Source organism: Hylobates moloch, unplaced genomic scaffold, assembly GCF_009828535.3.
Source record: "Hylobates moloch isolate HMO894 unplaced genomic scaffold, HMol_V3 SCAFFOLD_19, whole genome shotgun sequence".
Classification (NCBI taxonomy): Eukaryota; Metazoa; Chordata; class Mammalia; order Primates; family Hylobatidae; genus Hylobates; species Hylobates moloch.
The window spans coordinates 34,409,023-34,434,773 of NW_026652294.1; the positions used below are offsets into that span (position 1 = coordinate 34,409,023).

At 57.2% G+C, this 25,751-nt stretch overlaps 1 protein-coding gene across 1 annotated transcript in view; it reads left to right on the plus strand.

Annotated features, from left to right (window-relative positions):
• The window catches only part of RTN4RL1 (reticulon 4 receptor like 1), a 94,532-nt gene extending 78,350 nt beyond the window's left edge, over positions 1-16,182 (plus strand). Inside the window, exon 2 of the mRNA XM_032138331.2 lies at positions 13,079-16,182. Coding sequence (XP_031994222.1) covers positions 13,079-14,403 — 1,325 coding nt within the window. The 3' untranslated portion in view covers positions 14,404-16,182. The remainder of the gene's footprint in view (positions 1-13,078) is intronic.
• Positions 16,183-25,751: the final 9,569 nt, after the last annotated feature.

The window sequence follows — 25,751 nt, forward strand, 5'->3', positions numbered from 1 at the left end:
GCCTCCCGGGTTCACGCCATTCTCCTGCCTCAGCCTCCCGAGTAGCTGGGACTACAGGCGCCCGCCACTACGCCCGGCTAATTTTTTGTAATTTTAGTAGAGACGGGGTTTCACTGTGTTAGCCAGGATGGTCTCAATCTCTTGACCTTGTGATCTGCCCGCCTCGGCCTCCCAAAGTGCTGGGATTACAGGCGTGAGCCACCGCGCCCGGCCGTGGAGTAGCTATTCTTTAATTCCTTTACTTTCTTAACAAACTTACTTTCACACACACAGAAAGAGAGACAGAGAGAGAAAGAGTCTTACTATGTTGCCAAGTAGTATTTTTTTTTTTTTTTTTTTTTTTTTGGAGACTGTGCCTCACTCTGTCGCCCAGGTTGGAGTGCAGTGGCGCGACCTCGGCTCATTGCAACCCCTGCTTTGGGGTTTCAAGCGATTCTCGTGCCTCAGCCTCCTGAGTAGCTGGGATTACAGGCGTGTACCACCACACCTGGCTAATTTTTGTATTTTTAGTAGACATGAAGTTTCACCATGTTGACCAGGCTAGTCTCAAACTCCTGAACTCAAGCGATCCACCTGCCTCAGCCTCCCAAAGTGCTGGGATTCCAGGCGTGAGCTGCTGCCCCGGCTTCATTCCCACCGAGTTACACGCCCGCTCTGTGCTGACAGCTCAGCTGACCTCTGGGCTTCAGTTTTGTACATCCAGCTGCGGCCAACTAAACATCTCTCTAAGGCTTCTCGGACCTCATGCGTCCCCCGCTGTGCCCTGGCTGCCCCGAGCCTGTTTTCCTGTTTCATTCCTCCAGTCTCATAGTGATACCCTCATCCTCTCCGTCATCTGGAATAGACTTGGGAAGCCGCCCCGTGGCCCCCATCGCCTCCCTCACCCTGATCCGTCAGTGTGTCCTGTCCGGCCCCATCCTGGCATCTGTCCAGTCCATTCAGCACTGTCTGTCTCCATGGCCCCTGCCGTCTTCAGGCCCCCGAGGTCTCTCACGGCCACAGGCCTCCCTCCTGTCTCCCCCTCAACTCACCCTCCGAATGCAACCTCCCAAATCCAAACCCTACCCTGTAGCTCCCACCCCGGGCTCTTCAGTGACTTCTCCTCACACCCAGAATTAGATCCAAACCCTTTCCTGTGGCATTTCAGGCCATACGAGGCCTGGCTCCCGCTGTTCCGACCCCATCTCCTGCCCCTCTGCCCTTGTCCAGGCCAAGCTCAGTCCTGCCCCAGGGCCTTTGCACCTGCTGTGCCCTCTGCCTGGAACGCTGTTCCTCATCTCCTTCTTACCTTTTAGGTTTCAGTACAGAAGTCGCCCAGGGAGGCCCTCTGAGAGCACACAGCTAAAATAGGTCCCTTCCTTTGTCTCTATCTCAACCCTTTTTGTCCCCAGCACTTACCATGATCCATCATTTGGAGCTTCTCTGGTTCCTTTAGTTTGACTGCACCCCCAGGAGAATGTAGGCCCCAGGAGGGAAGGAGCCGAGCCTCTTGCTGCCGTGGAAGCAAGCCCGGAGCTCAGTCACTCTCGTGAATGAAGGAGTGGGGATAGATTCAGAACCGGGTGACGGACAGGATCTGGGCTGTGCTCAGAGCTCTAGATGCCGGTTCTGAATGCCTTTCACTGATCACAGGGAAGGGGCGGCTCGTCGGGCCTGGGGAACAAGGGCCCTGGCAGGGCATTCTGCACCTGCTTCTCAAAGGCAGGCTCCCAGCTCCTGTTTTGCATTGTTGACACCTTGGCCTGCCCAGCACCAGGGCCTTCAAGAACAGTGGGCCCTGGCCAGGTGTTGTGGCTCACGCCTGTAATCCCAGCGTTTTGGGAGGCCGAGGCGGGCGGATCGCCTGAGGTCAGGAGTTGGAGACCAGCCTGGCCAACATGGTGAAACCCCGTCTCTACTAAAAATACAAAAATTAGGCTGGACACGGTGGCTCACGCCTGTAATCCCAGCACTTTGGGAGGCCAAGGCAGGCGGATCACGAGGTTAGGAGATGGAGAACATCCTGGCTAACACAGTGAAACCCCGTCTCTACTAAAAATACAAAAAAAAAAATTAGCCAGGTGTGGTGGCGGGCGCCTGCAGTCCCAGCTACTCGGGAGGCTGAGGCAGGAGAATGCCGTGAACCCGGGAGGCAGAGCTTGCAGTGAGCAGAGATCGCGCCACTGCACTCCAGCCTGGGCGACTGAGACTGTCTCAAAAAAAAAAAAAAAAAAAAAAAAACAAAAAAAAAAAAAAAAAAAAAAAAAAAAAGAAAAGAAAACAGTAGCTCCCCACCCCACGCCCTCCCCCTCACACCCCTCCTGGACCCCCAGGCAGGCATCACAAACAGACATATGCCACCGAGGACAGTTCCGTCGCCACAGAGGTAACCCCCGCCCCACTAAACACACCTATGGTATCACTGGGGACTTGGTGGGCCCATCCGCCTGTCCGCCTGTGTCCACCTGTCCACCCATCCGCCGGTGTCTGCCTGTCCGCCTGCCTGTCTGCCTGTCCGGCAGTGGGTGGTCCACAATTTGCTGTAGCTTTGGGGGAGGGGCAGTTGGCTCCACAAGGTGCCACGCTCAGACACAGGGCCCAGAGCCTTCACTGAAACCTCCTGGGAAGGGCAAGCTCTCAGAAGCCCTCAGCCTTCAGCCCTGGAGTCTGCGCTGCCACAACTCAGGTTCTGGGGCCCCCAAACCTGGGAACAAATTTGCATAACAGGACACATTTTATGAGCCCTGGAAAGCAAGGGCTACAGGAGGTGGAAGTAGAGGCCACGGGCCCTGGGCTTCCTGCAGAGCACTGCCAGGACCAGGTGGGGCTGGGTCGATGGGGAGAGAGGGCCGAGTAGAGAGGTCAGGGCGCTGTTTCCACCTGCAGTTGTAGCCTGGCACAGACCCTCAGCCCTGGGCTAAAGCCCCTTCTCGGCATCTGATATGTCAGGTCTTTCTGCGGCGGGTTGGGTGCATCAGGGTGGGTGGAGTGAAATCCAGGGTCCAGGGTCCGCTGGAAGTTGGGAGAGCCCTAAGCAGGAGTGGGGGCAGCTCCCTCTGGTAACACTAGAAGTAACGTAATCATCACGGCTTAGGGAGGGCCACCCGTACAACCAGCACTGGGCTGAGCAGTTCAGGCGCACAGTCCCACTGAGTGCACCTGAGGAGCCAGCTGCTCTGACCCGCAGTTCCCAGACCTCAGGACTGAGCGACTGGCCTAAGGTCATCCCACTGCAATGTGCTGCCATGGGGGCCAGTCTCAAGCCTGGGCAGTACGTGGGTCCAGAGCTGTCAGTGTGCCAGCCTCCAACCCCCGCCCCATGCGAGACCTTCACAGCAAGGAGACCGGAGACCCGATGGGCAGAGGGTAGGGGAGCTGGGGGTTGCTCCTACAAGGCCCCCTGAGAATGCGGCGGCCTAATTAGCACGGCATTCCCAGCCAGGCCTGCTCCAGGGGCCCAGGGAGGCAGATGAAAGCTGAAAGGCTATTCCAATAAGGGGCCGCCCACTTCTCAGCTGAGAGAGAGCCTGGCGTGCTGGAGGGACCTGGAGTGGGTACATAATTCAGCGTGTCGGGAGGAGGGCGGGAGTTGAAGGCAAAGCCAGAGCCAGTGCCGAGATAAGACCTGGGATGGGTGGCTCTGCTCAGACGAGGGCCCCGCTCCCTTTTCAGGAGGGTGAGCGAAGCACGCTGCAGGGTGAAGGGGGCAGGGCCGCTACCCTATCCATAGTCCCAAGACAGGCATGTGTTTCTGTGTGCATACCTGTGTATTCACACACATGCATCGGCTTTGCACATGCACTCAGCTGTGCACACAGATGTAAACACAGGCCCGCACAAGTACACGAGCACACAAGCATGCATGTGCAGACACACGTGCAGACAGATACACAGTCACACAGAGATGCACATAGACCCTGTGCACACAGACACACATTCACACAGAGACGCACACTAGACCCTGTACACACAGACACACATTCAACATAGACACACACAGACCCCGTGCACACACACACATTCACACAGAGACGCTCACAGACCCCGTGCACACACACACATTCACAGAGATGCACACAGACACACGTGCACACACAGACACATTCACACAGACGCACACAGACACATGTGCACAGACACACATTCAACATAGATGCACACAGACCCTATGCACACACACACACATTCACACAGATATGCACACAGACCCTGTGTACACACACACATTCACATAGAGACGCACACATTCCCTGTGCACACACAGACACACAATCACACAGAGACACACACATTCCCCGTGCACACACAGGCACACAATCACACATAGATCCACACAGACCTCATGCACACACACACACACACATTCACACATAGATCCACACAGACCCCGTGCACACACAGACACACATTCAACATAGACACACACAGACCCCATGCACACACACACATTCACACAGAGACGCACACAGACCCTGTGCACACACACATTCACACATAGATCCACACAGACCCTGTGCACACACACAGACCGCGTGCATACACGTATACATGCACATGACACACAGGTACACACGCCACGCACAGGCTCAGTCTGGGCCCAGGCCGGCCTCCCGGCTGCAGGGACTGAGCAGAACGCATGGTGTTTGAGAAGACGCATGCCTCGTGCCTTCCTGCATTCAGAGGTTTTTGTTGTTGAGGGAGGCACATGCCTTGGATGTGCCTGACCTGAATGACCTGGATGACTGACCTGTGCTGGTTGGTTGGTTGGTTTGGGACTGTCCTGGTTTTAGCAGTGAAAGTCCCACACATCCTGGAAAACCCCTCTGTCCCAGGCAAACCTGCCCTGGTCACCCTGCCCTGGGCCTCTGGCTGGCCTGGCGCTGGATCCTCCTTCCCAGAACTCTCCTCACCGTGTGTCACTTCTGTGATTGACCAGGGAGCCTCAGGATAGAGCCAGGGCCTAGTCTCTGCTCTCACTCTGGAGGCCCTGAGGCTCCTCGCTTTGGGTAAGCACCGCTCTGTTTATGGAGCACCTGCTGGGAGCCAGGCCCTGGGCCTAGGGCTTCCTGAGCAGCACCTGCCAGTCCCCCTGCTGACTCAGAAAGCTTCTTCCTTCATCCAGCCATTGTGACAGGGCACCTGCTGAATGCCAGTGTTCTGGGCCCTGAGGGCACAGCAGAGAACACAGCAGACAAAACCACCGTCCTCACGGAGTCAACATACACTCAGTGAAAAGAGATGGAAAGTCAATAAGAAAAATCAGGAAATCATGTAGCGTATTAGAAGAGGGGGAATGCTGTGGGGTAAAGTGAAACAGGGTGGCCGGGCGCAGTGGCTCACAACAGTTATCCCAGCACTTTGGGAGGCCCAGGCAGGAGGATTGCTTGAGGCCAGGAGTTTGAAACAAGCCTGGTCAATATAGTGAAACCCCATCTCTATTTTTTTAAAAAAAGTCCGGGCGCGGTGGCTCACACCTGTAATCCCAGCACTTTGGGAGGCCGAGGCGGTGGACCAAGAGGTCAGGAGTTCAAGACCAGCCTGGCCAACATGGTGTAACCCCATTTCTACTAAAAATACAAAAATTAGCCGGGCGTGGTGGCGGGTGCCTGTAATCCCAGCTACTCAGGAGGCTGAGGCAAGAGAATCGCTTGAACCCAGGAGGTGGAAGTTGCAGTGAGCCGAGATTGTGCCACTGTACTCCAGCCTGGGCGATAGAGTGAGATTCCGTCTCAAAAAAAAAAAAAAAAAAAAAAAACAACCAGGCTGCTCAGACAGGCCTCAGGGGACTTGGGGCACCTGAGGAAGAGGCACGGACAGCTGCGAATGGTGAGGTGAGGGCAGGAGTCCCCCAGAGACCCTGGGAAGTGCTCCAGGCAGAGGGAACAGCACGTGCAAAAGGCTAGAGGTGGAGCATCCCTGGCATGAATAGGGGGCATCAGGGAGGCCACTGCAGCTGGGAAGGGAAGGAGCGGGTGGCAGCTCAGATCCAGCGGGGTCTCTGGGCCACAGAACAGACTTGGAGGGACCTTACTGGGCGAGATGGGAGCCATGGAGGGGTGAGCAGAGGAGTGTCATTTTCTAACAGACTTTTGCTGGATCTCCCTGGCTACTGTGTTAGATGAGATACAGGGGCGAGGGTGGGGCAGAGGGACCACTCAGGAAGCTATTGCAATAGTCCAGGTGAGAGGGGATGGTTGCCCAGACTAGGGTGGTGGCCATGAGAAGTGGATAGTTGCTGAATACATTTTGAAGTTGGCCGGGCACGGTGGCTCATGCCTGTAATCCCAGAACTTTGGGAGGCCAAGGTGAGCAGATCACCTGAGGTCAGGAGTTTGAGACCAGCCTGGCCAACACGACGAGACACTGTCTCTACTAAAAATACAAAAATTAGCTGGGTATGGTGGTGGGCGCCTGTAATCCCAGCTACTCAGGAGGCTGAGGCAGGAGAATCACTTGAACCCAGGAGGTTGGAAGTTACGGTGAGCTGAGATCGCACCACCGTGCTCCAGCCTGGGCGACAGAGCGAGACTCCGTCTGAAATATTTCTAAGGTGTTTGGCCGGAGAAGCCGAAACGAAGGCACTGCGTCTGATGAGATGGATTATATGCGAGCGGAGGAGCCTTGTGGGGGAAGCGCAGAGCTCGGTTTGGGAGGCTTTCGTGTGACAGATGGAGATGTGGGGGAGGCCGACGTCCGCAGACGAGAGGGCCACGCTAGAGCTTTAAATGACTGCCCCATTTTGCAGGTGAGGAAGATGAGGCTCACACAAGCGTGGGGACACACCGGTTAAGTTGAGGATCCAGGGCCAGGCAAGGTAGCTCACGTCTGTAAGGCCGAGCCCAGGAGTTCAAGACCAGCCTGGGGAACACAATGAGACATTGCTACAAAAAATAAAAAATTCACTGGGCGTGGTGGTGTGGGCCTATATTCCAAGCTATCTGGGAGGCTGAGGTGGGAGGATCTCCTGAGCCTGGGAGGTTGAGGTTGCAGTGAGCTATGATTTTGCCACTGCACTCCTGCCTGGGCGACAGAGCAAGATCGTGTCTTTAAAAAAAAAATGGGGGAGGTAGGATTCAAACTCAGGTCTCTCTGGCTCCAAAGCTTGTGCTCTTTCCAATGCCCTATGCCATGGACAAGGAGCCCCTCCCCATCCTGCACACCCCACGCCCCATGTCCAGCAATAGGACGAGGGAAGCCCAGCTGTGCACTGGCTGGCTTCCATGTCTCCAGGGCTGAGCCAGGCTCCAGGCGGGGCTGGGGAGGGGTGATGGGCCCGCCAGGAAGTGGCTTGTGCTTGGGTGCAGCATGGAGGGACAGTGCCAAGTAGCCCAAGGCGCCAGCAGCCCCAAGTGCAGCCGGCCTGGCCTGAGGCTGTTATCTGACCAGCAGAGAGCATTGGGTTAGCATCGATTGGCGTAGAGAGGAGCATCTGCCAATCTGCCGGGGCTGGGAAAGCGGGGAGGGGGAGAGAAAGAGGGCTGCAGAGCCAGAGGGATCTGACCCGTCTCCAAGACTCAGAGAGCCCCACGGCCCTGCCCAGGGGGCTGCGTGGATGCCAGCCCATGGGGCCACCCCTGCTCTGGCACAGGGAGGCGCAGTCCCTTCGGTGCTGGCAGGTTGGGGTGAGCAGCTCGAGGCCTTGGGGCCTACGAGGTCCAACCAGCCCTTCGTGGAGGATGCTCTGCCCACCACGTGCAGGGTGGAGCTGGGGGCAGAGCCCTGTACTTGCAGTCAGCTGGGTGAGGCCTGTGCCGTGGCCGGTGCCTTCCCCCGGTTGACCTCGTTTCCTCCTTTGTGAAACGGGAGCTGTCCTGAGGACTCCGGTACACAGTTAGGGCTGGGTCCGCCTTGGTTGGTCCTGTCCTGCTTCCAGGGGCTGGGAAGCTGTAGAGTGCCCTCCGCAGTGGCTGGCTGTGGCTGGCTGGCCTGGGCGTGGGGCAAGGGCCCTGTCAGGGCTGGTCCCGGTGGGGAGATCTCTGGCCATCCCGGCTCTGTGTTCCCCCAGCCCAGCTGAACTGAGGTTACAGCCTCCTTGGAAGCTCTGTGTACTTACAGCCCGAGAGGCAGAGCCAGGGTAGGAAGGGGCATGTCGCCCCCTTCCCACTGCAGGGCCTTTGCACGGGCTGTGGCCATTGCCTTTCCCTTCCCACCCATCCCGGCAGGTCTGGCCTCACAGGACAACTCATAGGCACATCTGGGGCTGCTGAGTGAACTGGGTAGGGTGGCTTCCCATGCTCAGGCCACTCACCTGAGCTGCCCCCATGCTCCCTGCCCAGCAAGCAGGGACTTGGGGATTTGCAGAAAGGAGGACCTGAACACAACACCAGCTCTCCTTGCCTCCTCTGTGCTGGCTGGAATCCTAAGGCAACCCTGTGAGGCGGGGACCCTTCTCCCTGGTTCCCAGATTCATACTCCAGGAGGTGACGGAACAATGTTGGCAGGTGGCACAGGGATGGCAGGAGTCTTTCCTGAGCACCCCCACTTCCCACACACACCTCTAGGGGCCTACCCTGGGCCCTAGCACCTGGCCAGACTGCCTGCTCTTGGGAGCCCCCATCTGCTAGTGAGCCGTGAGGATCCCCCGTGTCCCCCCACCCACTCATTCTGGGCCGTCCCCACTGGCACCCCCCACACCCCGGGGCTCAGGCAGCAAATGTTGAATGGAGGAGAGAATGAATGAGGCTTCAGAGATGCGGGTGAGCTCAGGAGTGTGGGAGGCCGGGAGGTTTGGGGATAGCCCAGCATTCAGAGGAGTGCGTGCCCCTGGAGGAGAGGAGGAGCAGGGGGACACCCCAGAGAAAGCTTGGGGGAGCTTTGGGGGAGGCCCGGCCTTGCTCTCCTCAGCCCCCTCTGGCAGAGCCACCCCTGCCCCACCCAGGAGGGACGAGGAGGCTGGTGGGGGGGTGGTGCAGGGCTCCTCCACAGAGACTGATCCCTGCTAATTTGCAATCTTAAAATGCACCGCAAAGGCGCGGGCCTCATTGTTAGTACATTAATCAGGCAATTAGTGGGTCGGGGCTCCCAAGGGCTGCATGGAGGGGCACAGGAGGAGCCGTGGCAATGCTGTGCCAGCCTCCCTGGGAGAAACCCAGCAGGGGAACAGTCCAAGACTGGGGCACCCACTGGCTCTGGCAGGGGGTACCGGAGGCGGCGGGGCCTGCTGGGACAGCTGGTCCAGGTCTTGGAGATGGGACCCAACTTCCAGGGTGCAGAAGCACTCAGCCGAGACATCCCCACTCCCCAGGAGGAGGGGCGGGGGTACCTGGAAGGACAGCTTCCCTGGCATGGGTTCTCTGCATCTGGGCAGTACCGAAGGTTGGTGAGCACTCCCCGGGGCCCGGATCCCCCCAGGCCTGGCCCCCGAGGGGCCCTCCACCATCCTCAGGCACTGGGACGGGAGGGGCTGCCCATACTGGTGCCTGTGGCTTGTTGCCCGGCCCCCACCCCCAGGCCCCTGATACAATGGCTTGCTCTTCCTTGAGACAGGGAATGTGAGCCCTGCGCCAAGCCTGGAGCCCTCTCAGAGGAGGGGCAGGAGGGTTCCTGCCCTGGGTCTTCACCCCTGCTTTCTGACCCCTCCCACCCACGGCACACCCACAAGCCACGTACCAAGCCCACTCCTGGATTTGGGAGCCAGTTGGCTTTTTCACCTAAACTGGGGTCCTTGCCCGGTTTCCCCTGTTCCCCAACATCCCTTGGAGGCACCTGCTTTGTGTCTGACGGGGAAATGTCTCTCCGTGGGACCCCTATTAGCTTCTCCGGGCGTCGTTTCAGAGATCTGCATCCTGGGCCTTACAGAGCTAGCCACACAGCAGGTGGAGGAGGGCTCCCCACACCCCAGCACACGGGGTAGTTCTGAGGCTCGGGGCAGTGTGAGCAGAAGCACTTTGTAAACTCCAGTAAGCTGTGCAAATGTCGAGCGGGATTAGCGCTAAGCCGGACACATATCACCCCGTCCCCCTGCCGCGAGGGCTCTCTTGCTGCAGCCCGAGGGACGAAATGGCTTTGTCTTTGCAGAATGGCCTGGCTGTGGCCCCGTCCCCAAAAGCCTGAGATGTGGGATGAGAAGCAGTGAATACCATGAACACCCTTGAGCTAGGAGGGGCACCCTGGCTCCCTCCGGGTGGCAGAGTGGGGCCGCTCCCTGGGGGACGAAGCTTCCTACAGGTGTGGGAAGCACCTTCCTGGAGGATAGCAGCCGAGCAGGGGTGAGGAGTGTGAGCTGAGAGAGACGGGGAGTGTCGGCTCTGTGGAAGGTGCAGCTGGTGTGGGTTGGGGCCCCCTCCCAGCCCTGGGTGTGGAGGCTTCAGGCAGTGGGCAGGCTTCCCAAAAGTCAAGTGGGGTTTGGAGCCCAGGTTCCTCCCCACTCACACCCCTGCCTCCCCCTGCAGGCTAGGTCTCCTTGGGCAGATGGAGGCAGGCAGCAGGGGCTGGAAGCCAGATCTGAGCCTCCAAGTGGAGACGGTGGACACTGCCATCATCTCCTACGCGTGGTAGGAGGGGAAACTGAGGTAGGAGGGGGAAACAGCAGCAGCCTCAGCCCAGCCTACGGGCTGTGCACTGGGTGGGACTGAAGTCACTGCAGAGAGCACGGCTTGGCCCAGAAAGGGTCCTTGAAGCTGTGCCACCGCCCCCGTGAAGTCATAATTCCTCCGAATTCGCAACCGAGCCCAATTATGCAAAAAAAACAAATTATGTACGATGATTTTTATGTGTTGGAAATGTTCAGTCGAAGCCGGGTGATTACAGGGGACGGGAAGCAGCTGCCACTCTCTGGGAGCCCATAACTCCCAACAGCTGGGAGCTGTCACTTATTTACGACGCTGTTTCTGCCAGGAACGAGGGGGTGACAGTGGCGGTGAGGCCTGCTGGGCCGGGAGCCTGGACAGGCAGCGGCACGAGGCCGGGAGCAGGGCTGGCCCGAGAGTGGCCACAGGGTTGGTTCTCTCATCCCACAAGCTCTGGGCACAGCTGCCGCAGAGACTCAGCTGCCCCGGGCGCCCCGGCTCTCCCACGAGGCCTGGCTGGAAAGCTAGAAGCAAAGGGGCTGGAGGCTAGCTGGGTAGGGAGGAGATGGCTGCCTGGCCCTCCAGGGTTGGGGCCTGGAGGCCTGGAGCCGGCCCCCCCACCTCGGCGCGCCTGCCCGGCCGCCTGGGGCAGCTGGGACCCTGGAAAAAGGTAGGTAATGACGACCGTCCGTAATGAGGCTGCTCCAGTAATGAGCGCAGGGCTATTATCCGACCACAGGCTGGACACATCTGAAAATAAATTATTTTAAGGATCCATTAACGAATGCCTAATTAATGCCCAATTAGAGGGAAGCTACAGAGGAAAATCTGGACAGTTGAGAGGCAAGACCTGGTTTTGCAGCCACAGCCTGGGAGCTGGAGCGAGGTGGGAGAGGGGAGTGGCCAGAAGGTGGGCCGGGATTGGGGCAGCCTCCACCTGACAGCTGGTGCCACCCCCAGGCCTTCACAGACAGGCGCCCTCTCAGGACATCCACACAGCTCTGCCAGGGAGAACTGCTATTGTCTGTATTTTATTTATATTATTTATTTATTTATTTATTTATTGGGCTGGAGTTTCGCTCTGTCGCCCAGGCTGGAGTGCAGTGGCACGATCCCAGCTCACTGCAAGCTCCACCTCCTGGGTTCATGCTATTCTCCTGCCTCAGCCTCCCGAGTAGCTGGGACTACAGGTGCCCACCGCCACCACGCCTGGCTAATTTTTTTGTATTTTTAGTAGAGACAGGGTTTCACTGTGTTAGCCAGGATGGTCTCGATCTCCTCATCTTGTGATCCGCCTGCCTCAGCCTCCCAAAGTGCTGGGATTACAGGTGTGAGCCACCGTGCCCGGCCTTTATTTTATTTTATTTATTATTATTTTTTTGAGACAGAGTCTCACTGTCAACCAGGCTGGAGTGCAGTGGTGCAATCTCAGCTCACTGCAACCTCCGCCTCCCAGGTTCAAGCGATTCTCCTGCTTCAGCCTCCTGAGTAGCCACCCGGCTAATTTTTGTGTTTTTAGTAGAGACGGGGTTTCACCATGTTGGCCAGGCTGGTGTTGAACTCCTGACCTCAGGTGATCTGCCTGCCTCGGCTTCCCAAAGTGTTGGGATTACAGGCGTGAGCCACCGCGCCCGGCCATGTCTGTATTTCAGAAATGAGGAAACTGAGGCTTAGAAGGGGCGTGGCCTGTATGTTTTGAGGACGTGGAAGACACTGTAAGTGTAAAGGAGACATTATTTGAGGTGAACTTTGGTGCCACGCATGCATGCTCTGCTTGTAATTGGGAATGATTTAAATAAAGAGATTCTGGCCAGGTGCGGTGGCTCACACCTGTAATCCCAGCACTTTGGGAGGCCAAGGCAGATCACCTGAGGTGGGGAATTCGAGACTAGCCTGGGCAACAAGGAGAAACCCTGTCTCTACTAAAAATAGAAAAACTATCTGGGCGTGATGGTGTGCACCTATAATCCCAGCTACTCAGGAGGCTGAGGCAGAGAATCACTTGAACCCTGGAGGCAGAGATTGCAGTGAGCCGAGATCCCACCACTGCACTCCAGCCTGGGCAACAGAGTGAGACTCCGTTCAAAAAAAAAAATTAAATTCAATAAAAAATAAAAATAAATAAATAGAGATTCTTCAGGACTCTACATGAGATATTTACTATATTAGAGCAAGAGCCCCTCCCAATATCTGTGAGCGCAGATAACAACAACCAGCCGCACAGCTAGCAGGAGAGCAGGAGGCTGACGGCTGTGTCCCTGGGTCCTCCACCCCGGCAGTGTGACAGAGCTGGAGCAGGTGGGGCTGGGGCTCAGCAGCTGTGGGGTGGAACTAAGGAGGTGTGGGGGTGATTGGGGCCTTCACCCCAGACTCACCTCCCAGCCCAGCAGAAGTGGGTCACCAAGGAGGGGAGGCCTCTCGTCCCCGACGGGTTCCAGGCTGGGCCTTGACCCTGGCCTTGCTCCAGCCAGAGGCTAGGCTCTCACTGAGCTCAGCCAGGACGAGGATGCGGCCCCGGCGGGCACCGGAGGTGCAGTGCCAGTCCTCACCTGCACGGCCCCTGACCTGGCTGTGCTCTCTCTCCCTGCCAGGGTGCTGTGTGGAATTGCTGCTGCTGCTGGTAGCTGCGGAGCTGCCCCTGGGTGGTGGCTGCCCACGGGACTGTGTGTGCTACCCGGCGCCCATGACGGTCAGCTGCCAGGCGCACAACTTTGCAGCCATCCCGGAGGGCATCCCCGTGGACAGTGAGCGCGTCTTCCTGCAGAACAACCGCATCAGCCTCCTCCAGCCCGGCCACTTCAGCCCCGCCATGGTCACCCTGTGGATCTATTCGAACAACATCACCTACATCCACCCCAGCACCTTCGACGGCTTCGTGCACCTGGAGGAGCTGGACCTCGGCGACAATCGGCAGCTGCGGACGCTGGCGCCCGAGACCTTCCAGGGCCTGGTGAAGCTTCACGCCCTCTACCTCTACAAGTGCGGGCTCAGCGCCTTGCCGGCCGGCGTCTTTGGCGGCCTGCACAGCCTGCAGTACCTCTACCTGCAGGACAACCACATCGAGTACCTCCAGGATGACATCTTCGTGGACCTGGTCAACCTCAGCCACCTGTTCCTCCACGGGAACAAGCTGTGGAGTCTGGGCCCGGGCACCTTCCGAGGCCTGGTGAACCTGGACCGTCTGCTGCTGCACGAGAACCAGCTGCAGTGGGTCCACCACAAGGCGTTCCACGACCTCCGCAGGCTGACCACCCTCTTCCTCTTCAACAACAGCCTCTCGGAGCTGCAGGGCGAGTGCCTGGCCCCGCTGGGGGCCCTGGAGTTTCTGCGCCTCAACGGCAACCCCTGGGACTGCGGCTGTCGCGCGCGCTCCCTGTGGGAATGGCTGCAGAGGTTCCGGGGCTCCAGCTCCGCTGTCCCCTGCGTGTCCCCCGCGCTGCGGCACGGCCAGGACCTGAAGCTGCTGAGGGCCGAGGACTTCCGGAACTGCACGGGACCAGCGTCCCCGCACCAGATCAAGTCACACACGCTCACCACCACCGACAGGGCTGCCCGCAAGGAGCACCACTCACCCCACGGCCCCACCAGGAGCAAGGGCCACCCGCACGGCCACCCGCCTGGCTCCCGGCCCGGCCACAGGAAGCCGGGCAAGAACTGCACCAGCCACAGGAACCGCAATCAGATCTCTAAGGCGGGCGCCGGGAAACAGGCCCCCGAGCTGCCAGACTATGCCCCAGACTACCAGCACAAGTTCAGTTTCGACATCATGCCCACGGCCCGGCCCAAGAGGAAGGGCAAGTGTGCCCGCAGGACCCCCATCCGTGCCCCCAGCGGGGTGCAGCAGGCCTCCTCGGCCAGTTCCCTGGGGGCCTCCCTCCTGGCCTGGACACTGGGGCTGGCAGTCACTCTCCGCTGAGGACCCAGGGCGTCAGCACCCAGCACTGCCACATGTCCACCAAGGAACAGAATTTATTTTCTTCTTTTTTTAACAAGTGGAAGATCTGCTGGGTTTCAGGAAAAGGCTGGTAGAGGCTTCGGCTGCTGTCTGGACGTCTGGACCCTGCCATGTGGATTATAAACCCAAAGTGTACAGCCCTAGGCGGGAGGGGCTGGCGCATCTCAGCCGGCTGTCCGAGCCGGCCCCGCAGAGCACCCACGGATAGTGTCCACTCTGGCAAGGTGGTAAAAGGCACTCCAAGTGCATCCTCCACTGGCAACAGTGGGACAATTGCCGGCGGCGGCACCGGGGCTCTGTGGAATCCCGATAGTTCCGAGAGGTCCGGGGGGCCCCGTGGTTCCTGGAGAAAGAAGGACGCAGAGAAGAACAAACCAGGCTCACCCACGAGGCTGGGCGGCCAGCAGTCTGGGCACACACGAGCGGGTGGCATCTTGGCTCTTGCCTGAGGCCACTTAGTCACCCTGCCCTGAATTCTACCCTACTCCACTTTCAGCCCCTCCCTCGGGGGTAGCGCCTCTCATTCCTGATGTCTCAGGCAACCCTGGCAGACCCAGGCCCCACTGCTGGGGTCCAAGAACCAATTACCAAAGGAAAGATCATCAGAGGCTGAAATCTAGAACTTCATCCCGGGCAATGAGGTTCTCACAGAAGGTGCAGTTTTATAACTACGTCCACTTATATATATTCACACTCTACATATATATATATATATATACAAATACACAGCCCCCCTCCCACTCCGTTACCTAACTGTGCGTCTTTTCATGTTTATAAACTATACAGAAAACTGTATTTGCTGAACTAAGGATTGTATCGGTGATTTCTAGCAAGAACAAAGGGATAGAATTTTTGTCTAGAATCCCAAACTGGCAGTGATAGTCTCCAAGGTACCTGGGCTTCCCAAGGTCCTGGGGCAAGGTGTCGGCGGAGACGGTGAGGAAGGGGGAGGCAGCAAGAGTCACTTTGGGGGACCCATATCCTTAGATATTTAGAGCATCGCCTTGTTTTTATATGCAACACAAGCCTGTCTGCCACCCTGGAGCACCCTGTCACCCCTGCTGTCGTAGCTGTTGGCTTCAGGGTGAGAAGTGAGAAGCAGCTTATTGTATGTCAGGGAGCCAGGCCTCAAGGGTGAGCGAGACGGAGAAGGGGAAGGAAGGGGCTTTGGGATCTGGAAGCCAGCAGGCCAGGCAGCGTCCACAGTGTTAGTCCAAAGGGTCGGACCGTGTCGTCAGCCTAGCGTTTGGTCAGTGACGGTCTGGACGGGCCAAGGAGACTCTGGGCTTGAGCCCAGGCCTCCCGCATGGCTCAGCTGCTGAACTTGTCCTTGAGGCTGTTTGGTGTGGGACCCAGCAAGGGCCCTGTGTAGGAAGCAGGAGGGAGGCATCGGGGGGCCTTAGCAGAAGAGGAACAATGAGGGCATTCCATAAACCATCTCAGGCACTTCTGCATCATGGAAGACCCTCCCAGCCGTCCTGGGGATGCTCAGGGTGTAGGCAGAGGCTCGGGAGGCCGGACTCAGGGGTCAGAAGCAGGGACTGGGGCAGGCGAGCCCGGACAGGGAAGAGGGGCTCTGATCGAAGCCGGCCATGCTGCTGGCCGGGGGCCCGGTGGGTACAAGCTCCTTTGTGCTTTGCACAAACCTGAATCCCCCGCCAGAGAGGATGTGTGTGAGGAGCCAGAAACGCTGAATCCAATTAAGAGAGAAAAATAATAATAACAATAAATGATCTTGGACAAGAACCCTGTTTTTCATTTCCTAACCCCGCATTCCTGACAGGTGGCAGATCCTGGGCTTCTGTGGGTGGGCGAGCCTGGCCGGGCACAGCTCTGGGAACACAGCACATTTGTTGGTGGGAGGAGCCGCAGGGGGCAGGGGCGCACTGACTCGCAGGACACACGAGAGCACGCACACCCTAGTGCTCCATTTCGTGGCACTTCCCTCGCCCGCACAGATGATGATTCACTTTCCACATTCCGACTGCCCCGCGTCGGCACCATCTCCGTGGCTCTCCCCAGAGGAGGCTGGTCCTGGGTCCTTCCTGGCCTATTCCCGGGAGCCTCAGGAGCAGCTGCTCAGTGACTGGTTCTCAGGGGGCTGGGCAGGCGGCTGGTGGGGACGGGCGGCTGCAAGGGAACAGTCCGTTCCTGGGGCCCAAGGGGTTTTCCAGGAGGCCAGGGACCCACCCAGACAGCTGTGGGTGGGCTTGGAGACTGCACACGTCTCTCTGGCTTCAGAGAAAGGAGAGGGTTCCCCGGATAGAGGGAGGAAGGTGTGTTTTCAGGCCTGGCTGGACAAATCCTCCGCAGTACGAGGCTTGGGGCGCTCACTAAAGGGAGCCCAGTGACTGCAGACCACAGTCTCCTCAGCCTGCAATTGCTCCCCTGTGGCCTGCAGGCTCTGACCCAGGCCGAGGTGTCAGGGCCTGGCTGTCCCTTAGAACCCAAGGATGTTGTTTATGTTGCTGATTTCATTTCCAACTTCAGACAGCAAGGCCCTCAGTGGGAAAATCAAGAGTCTAAGCACTTTATTAAATTTTTTTTTAAAAAGACTTAGGAAGGCCTATAATATGGAAGTGAAATGTCAGTACGAGAAATGCTAATGTTTTATAAATGATCCGCTTCTGTCGAGCACAGCACAGTCTCTGGTTGCCGACTGTTATTAGGCAGTGGGGGCCCAGGACGCCAGGTATTTTTAGCAGCTTTCTCCTCTAAGAGGTAGGGGGAATCAAGGCAGCTCTGTTGCAGCCACATCACTTGTCACTCAGCGGCTCATGCTACGCAGTTATGATGACACCATCACCCCAGACATCAAAGCAACTGGACATGTCAGGGACGAGGCAAAAGCTTCTCTATTCGCCAGCCCCGGCTCCTTGCGTCTCGTTCAGGGCAGAGAGATGCAGATTCCTGTGGTCTTCCCAGAGGCAGAGGCCACCCCTCCACTGCCGTCTTCCCCCACCACTTTCCCCGGACCCCCAGAGGGAGTCATCTCTTCTCTCTCCCCGCCCTCCTGCCACGCAGGCCTCCACTGTGGACCAACAGGGACAGAGCCACCCCTGTCGGAGGGGCTGGGTGGCCACTGGTGGTCTCTAAGGCCTTTCACACAAGCTCCTCCCCTGACCCCAGGCTTGGCTGGCTCTGCGTGGTTCATTCAACAAGGGCTGATCAGGGGCCTCCGTGTCCAGCCACTGGCCAGGCTCTGGGAACATAAACATGAGAAGACGTGGCTCGGGGCAAAAGGAGCTCAGAGCCTAGATGTGGAAACAAGTATTCGCAACTGGTATGGAGTTGGCGCTCGTGTTAGCACCCCTCGGCCCCCGAAATGAGGAGCGCGGCTGGGTGGGGGCAGTCAGAGAGGGCTTCCAGGCGGAGGTGACACTCCAATGAGTCTTGGAGGGTGAGGAGCCGTCCAGAGAAGAGCGTGGGGAGTAGGGCTAGAGGTGCTAACAGCACCGTGTCTGGGGTATCCACAAACCACCCCGAGCTCAGGGCGTGGGAGACGCGCCCAGTATGGGAGCGGCCCAGGGGATCCTGCTCAGGGACTGGACTCTGCCGTGGAAGTGGCTGTGTGGTCCCCCCCACCCGGGGTCGTCCTCCCGCCCGCCCCCCAGCCTGTCTATAGGCGCGTGGTTTCCGACCTTGGCGCCCTGGCCGCGGTTCCACGGTGGGTTTCACGGTGGAAACTTGCCTCCTGGGCTCAGCCAGCTCCTCCCCTGGTGCCAACAAGCTGGAGCGCTTGCTGGAAGTCGGCCTGGGCCACAGGCCCATTCCCAGACACCTGCTGCTTCCAAGCTCGGGAAGCATTCCACGGCCCGCGCTCCCCAGCCACGCCGCCCTCAGCCCCTCCTGGCTTCGGAGCAGCCTGCTTAGATCCCCCGGCGCTTCTTTCTGCCTGTGCCGGCTCTGACCATCAGCCAGCCCCAGAGCCCCTCCCACCAACCGCACCCCTCCTCTCCTGCCCGGGCTGTTCTTTCCAAGAGCCAAGAATCCCATTTAGCAAACGTTTACTGATCACCCAGCTAATCACCAGTGCTCTGCCACCGCGGTGAATGGGCTCCAGGAAGGCCTGTGAGCAGGTTCGGGGAAGCGGGAGAGCCCGGGAGGGCTGGTGGAGGGCAAGCTGCGGGGACCGGGGTCGGAGAGAAGGGGTTTGCTGCGGAGGCTCCCTGGAGCCATGGAGCCCTCAGCAAATTCCCCTTTACATGTACGCCTGCTTCCCAGGCAGGCCCCGCCAGCCCCTGAGCAGACCCACCTCTCTGCCAGGGACCCAGCTCCTCCAGGCCCTACTCTACGCTGACCCAGGGAGGCAGGTCTTTCTCTGGGTTTATTTGTAGCCTCCTGAGGCTCAAACAATCCTCCTGCCTCAGCCTCCTGATTAGCTGGGACTACAGGGACACACCACCATACCAGGCTAATTTTTTATTATTTATTATTATTATTTTTTTGAGACAGAGTCTTGCTCTGTCGCCCAGGATGGAGTGCAGTGGTGCGATCTCGGCTCACTGCAACCTCCACCTCCCGGGTTCAAGCGATTCTCCTGTCTCAGCCTCCCAAGAACCTGGGATAACAGGAGCATGCCACCATGCATGGCTAATTTTTGTATTTTTAATAGAGATGGGGTTTCTCTACATTGGCCAGGCTAGTCTCGAACTCCTGACCTCAGGGGATCCACTTGCCTTGGCCTCCCAAAGTGCTGGGATTGTAGGTGCGAGCCACCACGCCGAACTAATTTTTTGACTTTTTAGTAGAGATGGGCTTTCACCATGTTGGCCAGGCTGGTCTCGAACTCCTGGCCTCAAGAGATCCGCCCACCTCGGCCTCCCAAAGTGCTGGGATTACAGGCTGGGCCAGCGCACCTGGCTGGTGTTCATTCTTTGAGGAGGGGTGGGTGCACACTTTGATGGAGTCCCTTCCAGCCCCTCTTCTGAAGCCTCCTGACCTGGTTCAGCTCCCCGCCTTGCCCTCCAGCTTCACTTTCCTCTAAGCAGGGGTTCAGCCGTCAGCCGTGACTCCATCCTCGTCACCAATCCCCCACTATCAGCTCGTAATGGGCCAATTTTCTTTTACCTTCTGTCTACTTGGAAAATATCTCAAGAACCTTTGATTGTGCGTTAAAATATCCTTTACAATTCTATGCTCGGTATCTTTCTGCTCCTCTAATTGTCCCTTTTAACTCACCGTGCTTTCTGTATAAATCTCCCAGTCTCCTCCTTCCCAGGCTGTTAATAAATATGAGCTCTAAAAAAATACATAAACATCTATTGTTGGCTAAATAACTCACGGCACAATCAAAAGCTGGGAAAAGAAGAGAGGCTCGGCGCGTTGCATGGCCACCTGAGCACCCTCCCTCGAGCGGTCCTGCCTGTCTCTCCAGAGAGGGCTGCTGAAGGCAGGGGAGTCCGGGCCCTGAAGAGCCCACGGGGTGAAGGAACCCTGGGGACCCTAGGGGAGAAAAGGAAGCGAGGCAGAGAGAGTAGCTGTGCTGCCAGGGAGACAGGGCTCTCTCCAAGAGCACCGAGTGAGGGGTTTGGACAAAGGAGACCCTCGTGCAGGGAGCAGCGGCTGGTTTAAGTGGCATTTCAGTGGGCTGGCCGCCAAGGCCTCTCACCACCACAAGAAGTGGGTCAGCCTCCTCTGACACCAGCACCAGCCCGCACGGAGGGGGCCCGCCCCCATCTCTCTCTTCTCTGCCCTCATTTCTCATTAGAGCCGTTAGTTTCTAAGCTCCAGGAGGGTGGGGAAGGATGTGCCTTTGTGTCACCGATTCCTGTGTGGCAGCGCGCACACTAATGGCATGCCTGAACAGCGGAATTTGACATTGCTGCTGCAAGATGTGCTTGGGTCACAGTGCTTTCCAAATTGGCTGAGGCTCCACGCCACCCCCCTCCTCCCTCACCCAGGCGCCTCGGAGCCCCCGCCAGCCACTGCTTCTGCAGCTCCCTCTGAGGGCCTCGGAAAAGAGAGAGGAAGCAAGAGATGTATTAAACTCTTCCATCTCTGTAAGCACCATTTCCCAGGAGACCGACTCTAAGGAAGAAGGAAACACAAGTGCTGGAGGCCTACACAGGTAGGAGGCTGGGAGGAGCCACCGGGGTTTGTGTCTCCTCTCCCCACCCCCGGCACTGCTTTGGGGACAGTCACTGGCAAGACAAGAATGCCCTCTGAGTGGCAGCATCCAGGCGGCCACACGCCACTCCAGCCAGAGATTGGAGGGATAATTGCCACGTAAGTCTTGCTCAGTGATGAGAGGCCGGCGGGGACAAACCCACAGAGGAAACAGTAGCACGGACTGGATGAGCAGGGGAAGGTGGTCTCTAAGCAATACCCCAAAGGATGCACATGTACAGTCTCACTTGGAGAGAGAGGGCACAGCTCTGCGAGGCAGCCGTATAGCCAAAGAGGCAGAAGGAGGAAAAGATGCAGACGGGCGCCGCGTTAGGGAGAGGCTTTGGCACACACACGCGCACACGCCTCTCCGGCATGGCATCCTGCCTCTCTCCCTTGTGCAGTCTCATACAGCCCTAGTGTGGGACAGTCACATAGTCAATAGATTCGGGCTGGGTGTGGTGGCTCACGCCTGTAATCCCAGCACTTTGGGAGGCCGAGGCGGGCGGATCACGAGGTCAAGAAATTGAAACCATCCTGGCCAACATGGTGAAACCCTGTCTCCACTAACAATACAAAAATTAGCCAGGCATGGTGGCGGGCACCTGTAGTCCCAGCTACTTGGGAGGCTGAGACAGGAGAATGGCGTGAACGAGGGAGGCGGAGCTTGCAGTGAGCCGAGATCGAGCCACTGCACTCCAGCCTGGGCGACAGAGCGAGACTACGTCTCAAAAAAAAATAAAAAGAAAAAAGAAAAAAAATAAGCAAAACAAAACAAAACAGATTTGAGCCCTGGTCATGTGCAAGGCCCCGGCCAGCCCCTGGGACTGCAGGGTGAACACAAGGGCCTCCCCATGTGCAGCTGACATACCAGCCAAGGAGGCAGTGGCAGAAAACCAAATCCCTCTTTATCTAATTGCCATGGTAGTTGTCAGGAGAGGGGCAGCAGAGTCTGTCACGCAGCTGTCACTCAGGAAGAGTGAAGGGTGGGGCTGAGCCCCGCCCTCCACGCATGCTGGTGGCCATCTGTCAGGGACACAGGCGCTTGTGTGATAAGTGGGCAGATTCTGGGCTGAGCTCTTAGTGGCGGCATTTCCCACTGAGCCCTGGCCCTAAAGGAGTTTATCTGACTTGCAGCGGGTGGAGGCGTCGAGGGCAGGGAGCCCCTAGTCCCACCCAATGCCTCGCCTGTCCAGTGTGAGCTTGGAGGGTCTGTACTCCCCCGGCGGGCTGGGGTGCACTGACGTTCTCCCCTGTACCAGGGACCACGGAGTCCCCAAGGTGTTTTTATTTTTTGTTTGTTTTTGAGACGGAGTTTCGCTCTTGGTACCCAGGCTGGAGTGCAGTGGCGTGATCTCAGCTCACTGAACCTCCGCCTCCCGGGTTCAAGCGATTGTCCTGCCTCAACCTCCCGAGTAGCTGGGACTACAGGCGCCCACCACCACGCCCAGCTAATTTTTGTATTTTTATTAGAGACGGGGTTTCATGGTGTTGGTCAGGATAGTCTCAAACTCCTGACCTCGTGATCCGCCCACTTCGGCCTCTCAAAGTGCTGGGATTACAGGTGTGAGCCACCGTGCCCTGTGATGTTTTTATTCTTTTTCTCAAATCTGAGCCTCAGAGGCCCTAGGTCCCTGACCCCTCATCTCACTTGCTGCCAGGAGTCTCTCACTGTTTTATCTGCAGCATTTAAAGTGCCACTGGGTGTCTGGCACTTTGCAAGTCTAAGGTACAGGCTCTTCGGAATTTCCGCACCAGCCCCCTTTCCAGGAGCTACTCCCAGGCTGACCTCCTTGCCTGTGACCAAAGCACTCAAAAAGGAAGCTCAGGGCTGGCACAGTGGCTAACGCCCATAAACCCAACACTTTGGGAGGCCAAGGTGGGAAGATTGCCTGAGGCCAGAAGTTCAAGACCAGCCTGGACAACATAGTGAGATACCATCTCTATGAAAAATATAAAAATTAGGTGGGCATGGTGACACGTGCTTGTAGTCCCAGCTACTCAGGAGGCTGAGGCAGGAGGATGGCTCGAGCCCAGAAGTTTGAGGCTGCAGAGAGTCGTGATCACACCACTGCATGCCAGCCTGGGTGACACAGCAAACCCTGTCTCAAAAAAAAAAAAGTTAATTGGCCAGGCACTGTGGCTCACGCCTGTAATCCCAGCACTTTGGGAGGCTGAGGCAGGCGGATCACGAGGTCAGCGGTTTGAGACCAGCCTGGCCAACGTGATGAAACCCTGTCTCTACTAAAAATACAAAAATTATCCGGCCGTGGTGGTGTGTGCCTGTAATCCCAGCTACTCGGGAGGCGGAGGCAGGAGAATCATTTGAACGCGGGAGGCGGAGGTTGCAGTGAGCTGAGGTCGTGCCATTGCACTCCAGCCTGGGCAACAGAGCAAGACTCTATCTCAAAAAAAAAAAAAAGTTCCTTAGCAAGCAGACTAAAAATATTAAAACAAAGTAAAAAACAAAGAAAAGAAAAAGGAAAGAGGCTGAAACCCACGTTGGGCGGGTCCCACTTAGCATCATGCCCACTGAGGGGAGACCGGGCAGAGGTTGGGGATTCTAGTTAGAAGGTGCCTTAGAGGCATCCCGGCTGCAAACTGCCAGGGTACAGCTGTTGGGACCTCCAAGCCTGCTGGCTGTCCCCAGCCTCAAACTTGATCTGCCTCCCTCCTTCCTCACTCACTCTACACCACCCCAAAAATGAATGTCCCTCCAGCCTCGCAGGGACCCCTCGGGGAGGGATCTCCCTGTGACCACGCCCACTGCAGCACGAGCTCCTCTCTCCTCCCCAGCCAACCTCATGCTGGGCCCAGTGCTTGGTCTCGGGCTCCCCAGAGGCCACCATGGAAGCTGCCTCCTTTTGCCCACTCCCCCTTCTCGCTCAAAGTGGCTTCATTTCTTTCCTTCTTTCTTTCTTTTTTGAAATGGAGTCTCGTTCTGTTGCCCAGGCTGGAGTACAGTGGTGTGATCTCAGCTCACGGCAACCTCTGGCTCCCGGGTTCAAATGAAATTCTCCTGCCTCAGCCTCCCGACTAGCTGGGATTACAGGTGCACACCACCACGCCCATCTAATTTCTGTATTTTTAGTAGAGACAGGGTTTCACCATGTTGGCCAGGCTGGTCTTGAACTCCTGACCTCAGGTGATCTGCCCACCTTGGCCTCCCGAAGTGCTGGGGTCACAGGCATGAGCCACCGCGCCCGGCCGGTATTTCAGATTTTTAAACTCCCCTCCCAGACACAACTGAGAAGTGCCCCCTGTGTGGAGATACGATTATAATCCTCACTTTACAGAGAAAGAAATGGTCCTTCTAGTTATTCAGACCTGTGCTTCTGAGTCCAAGAGCAGAGCTCTTCCTCACTTCAGCCCTGTTCTTCCTTTTGCCCAAGAGGAAGAAATCCGAGCAGCAGACAGCCCGTCCCACGCGGCTTAAGGCTAAGATGGGACCAGTCTGGAAGAATCTTCCTTTTCATTCCCAGGAACTTCAAGCTCAGAAGAGCTGATGTGCAAAAGCCTTGGGTCGAAAGTCAGAAGATCCGTTATCCTGCTTTTCCTAGATCTTTCTGCTGTCCTGACCCCTCATCCCAAACTAGGCGACTGGGATTGCCCACCTGGTCACTGAGGGAGGTTCCGAGAACTCCCTCCTGTCTGCCTTCCTTCCCACCACGAAACGGGGGCAGTAGCAGAAAACTCCCAAACTGGGCCAGGCGCAGTGGCTCACACCTATAATCCCAGCACTTTGGGAGGCCAAGGCGGACGGATCACAAGGTCAGGAGATCGAGACCATCCTGGCTAACACGGTGAAACCCCATCTCTACTAAAAATACAAAAAATTAGCCAGGCACGGTGGCAGGCGCCTGTAGCCCCAGCTACTCCGGAGGCTGAGGAAGGAGAATTGTTTGAACCCGGAGGGTGGAGGTTGCAGTGAGCCGAGATTGCGCCACTGCACTCCAGCCTGGGCGACAGAGTGAAACTCTGTCTCAAAAAAAAACTATAAATAAAAATAGGTACATTCTGGACTGGGTATGGTGGCTGACACCCGTAATCCCAATGCTTTGGGAGGCCAAGGGGGAAGGACACTTTAGACCAGGAGTTCAAGAACAGCCTGGGTAACATGGCGAGACCCATCTCTACAAAAAAAAAAAAAAATTTTTTTTTTTTTTTTTTGAGACAGAGCCTTGCTCTTGTAACCCAGGCTGGAACAATGGCGTGATCTCAGCTCACTGCAACCTCTGCCTCCTGGGTTCAAGCGATTCTCCTGCCTCAGCCTCCAGAGTAGCTGGGATTACAGGCACATGCCACAACGCCTGGCTAATTTTTTTCGCATTTTTGGTAGAGACGGGGTTTCACCACATGTTGGCCAGGCTGGTCTTGAATTCCTGACCTCAGGTGATCTGCCCACCTCAGCCTCCCAAAGTGCTGGGATTACAGGCATGAGCCACCGCGACTGGCCAATTTGGTTTTTTCTTTTTTCTTTTGATACTGAGTCTCTCTGTGTTGCCCAGGCTGGAGTGCAAAGGCACAATCCCGGGTTCACGCCATTCTCCTGCCTCAGCCTCCCGAGTAGCTGGGACTACAGGTGCCCACCACCATGCCCGGCCAATTTTTGTATTTTTAGTAGAGACAGGGTTTCACCGTGTTAGCCAGAATGGTCTCGATCTCCTGACCTCATGATCTGCCTGCTTCGGCTTCCTGAAGTGCTGGGATTACAGGCGTGAGCCACTACGCCCAGCCTTTTTTTTTTTCAGATGGAGTCTCGCTCTGTTAACCAGGCTGGAGTGCAGTGGCATGATCTCGGCTCACTGCAACCTCTGCCTCCTGGTTTCAAGTGATTCTCCTGCCTTAGCCTCCCGTGTCGGCTTTGGTTTTAAGCCCAGGAGTTCAAGACCAGCCTGGGCAGCCTGACTGGCTGTAGAGCCACCATGCCTGGTTCTACAAAAGAAAATTGTTTTAATTAGCTGGGCAAACTGGGCGTGGTGGCTCACTCCTGTAATTCACGTACTTTAGGAAGCTGAGGCAGGAAGATCACTTGAGTCCATAAGTTTGTGACCAGCCTGAACAACATAGACGGCCCAGCTACAAAAAAAAAAAAAAAAGTCCTGGCACAATGGCTCACGCCTGTAATCCCAGCACTTTGGGAGGCCGAGGCAGGTGGATCACGTGAGGTCAGGAGTTCGAGACCAGCCTGACCAACATGG